Genomic DNA, 2,866 nt, shown 5'->3' with positions numbered 1-2,866 from the left:
GCAATAACACAGAGCATAGTAGATACAGTACACAGACGCATTTACACATACATACACAAGCATGAGTCATTCAATACCCATACACAAGCAGTAGCAAGCATACATACACAGTGCAAGGTAACATACAATACACAGAGCATAAGTACATACACATACAAAACAAGTCCCCCAAAAAAAGAGGTCACAGTACAGACATCAGTGCATAGCGTAGATACACATAACAGAGGCAAGTAATACACATACACAGAGCAAGGTAGATACATACACAGAGTCATAGGCACATACATACCACATGCATCAGTACACTACACATACACAGCATAGTACACACATACACAGTGCACGAGACATACACATACCACCAGAGATAGTAGGTACATACACAACACAGCAGATCAGGTACAATACACATACACAGAGCATCAGGTACATACCATACACAGAGCAATAGGTAGGTACCCGCTACACAGAGCCATAGCACATACATACCAGACATGCAGGTACATAGCACATACACAGAGCATGCACATACATACAACAGTTGCAATAGGTACATCACACATACACAGAAGCATAGGTACCATCCACATACACAGAGCAATAGTACAATACACCATACACAGACAAGATAGTGTAGCACTAACACATACACAGAGCATAAAGCCACAACAACACAGTGCATAGGCTACATACACATACACAGCAGCATAGTACATACACATACACAGAGCATAGCACATACATACACAGTGGCAAGTAGTAATACACATAACACAGCAGCTCAGTATACATAACAATACACAGATGGCATAGTACATACCACATAGCACAGCATAGGTACATACACATACTACAGTGCATAGGTACATACACATACACAGTGCATCAGGTCATCCACATACAAGGCACTAGACAATACACATACACAGTCGATAACATACACATACAAGAGCATAAGTAGGATACATAACACATACACAGAGAATAGCCCACATACATACATACACAGAGTATAGGTACATACCCATACACAGAGCATAGGTACATACACATACACAGAGCAAGTACATACACATACACAGAGAATAGTACATACACATCAACAGAGCACAGGTACATACACATACACAGAAGCAAGTAGTACAGTACACATACACAGAGCATAGGTAGGTACATACACATACCATCAGAGCATCGTACTAAACATACAGTAAAAAAAACAAAAGAAAAAAAAAAGCAAATAACAGTAGCATACATAGAGCATAGGAGTACATACACAAAGCAATAATAGGTACATACACAAACACACGAGCATAGTAGAACCATACACATACACAGAGCATAGGTACAATACACATACCGAGCAATAGGTATTACATACACATTAACACAGAGCCATAGGTACATACACATACACAAGCATAGGCATACACAACACAGAGCATAGGTACATACACATACACACGAGCAAGTACAATACACATAAGACAGAAGCATAGTACACTACACAACACAAGAGCATAGATAGATACATACACATACATCAGAGCATAGGTACATACACTACACAGAGCATAAGGATAACAACACATACACAGAGCATAGGTACCATACCATAACACAGAGCATAGTAGTACAACACTACACAGAGCATAGGTACATAGCACATAGCCATAGGTACATCCACATACACAGTGCATAGTAGCCAAGCTCGGGTTCAGCAGGTGGTGTCACTGACGGCCGCGCTTAATCGTCGGAGCGAAGGGCACCGTGTAGTGCTCCTAGCGCCCTCTGAGGAGCCCGCCTTTCTGCACACCAGAGTGCGACCGTTGCGCCGCTCGTAGTGCGTAGAACACTGATTGCCGCAGGAATGGGTCGCCAACCTAGAAACAATGAACAGCTGTCTTGCAGAGCTACGGGGGAGAGTTCGCGACGTCAGCCTTTAACGTGTTTACTCTTTACATACCTCTAATCGAAGATACCATGTTATTAATGATACTATAGGTTCTCAAGACATAAAGAGCGCAGTAAGCGCAGCTCACCTATTGTCAAATTTAACATCGCCGTGTCGAAAATGTTCCTGGATTTACCCGCAGTCGCAAAATAGTGTCAACCGTACAAAAATAAATAGATTCACCACGACTCAGCATATTTGATTGCCTTTAACAAGAGGGAGAGGGAAAGAGGGAGAGAGGGAGAGGGAAAGAGGGAGAGATGCACTCTTCAAGTAGAATGTTCTTCCTCTATCCCATATATCGGGAACAGTTTTGGGGGGGAGGGAACATACCTGCATCGCAACAGGGAAGTCGTTCTGTGCTTCCGGAGGGAAGAACAGGTCGACGGCTTTCTTCGTGAAGGGCGTGTTCCCAGTCGGGGGAGAGCCAACCTCTATAATGTGCAGCTGCAAGGAAGAGACAGAGAAACTCATTACTTCCACCGACAACGTATTATACAACTATAATCCACCTCAGATCACCGTGGTTACAGGCATTTATCACCGTGGTTACGAGCATCTTTCGCCGTGGTTACGAGCATCCATCACCATGCTCGCAGACGTCTCTATCACCACGGTTACGGTAACATCGCTCAGCTAAGCTCGTCTAAGCCTCGGCAAGGATTCGCTCCGAGTCGTCACACGACTCGCGTAATCATGTTTTAGAGAATGACCATGCCGTGGGGAAACATGAGGAGGTGGGAGGGGAGGGGAGGGGAGGGGAGGGGAGGGGAGGAGGAGGGGAGGGAGGGAGGGAGGGAGGAGGAGGGAGGAGGAGGGAGGGAGAGGAGGGAGGGAGGGAGGGAGGGAGGGAGGGAGGGAGGTACAGGGGAAGGTAGCAGGGTGTGAGAGTTGAGCACGCCCGTCCACGTA

The 2,866-nt window shown here is 45.3% G+C and overlaps 1 protein-coding gene across 1 annotated transcript in view; it reads right to left on the bottom strand.

Moving 5' to 3' along the window:
• The window catches only part of LOC106818664 (clathrin heavy chain 1-like), a gene marked incomplete at its 5' end in the record, with an annotated part of 14,260 nt that overhangs the window by 4,200 nt on the left and 7,194 nt on the right, over positions 1 to 2,866 (bottom strand). The window contains 1 exon segment of the mRNA XM_014823351.1: positions 2,288 to 2,401. Within this exon segment, the coding sequence (XP_014678837.1) occupies positions 2,288 to 2,401 (114 nt within the window).

Source organism: Priapulus caudatus, unplaced genomic scaffold, assembly GCF_000485595.1.
Source record: "Priapulus caudatus unplaced genomic scaffold, Priapulus_caudatus-5.0.1 Scaffold2416, whole genome shotgun sequence".
Taxonomy (NCBI): Eukaryota; Metazoa; Priapulida; class Priapulimorpha; order Priapulimorphida; family Priapulidae; genus Priapulus; species Priapulus caudatus.
Note: the sequence above shows the minus strand (reverse complement) of the source record. Positions and strands in the feature narration are given on the sequence as shown.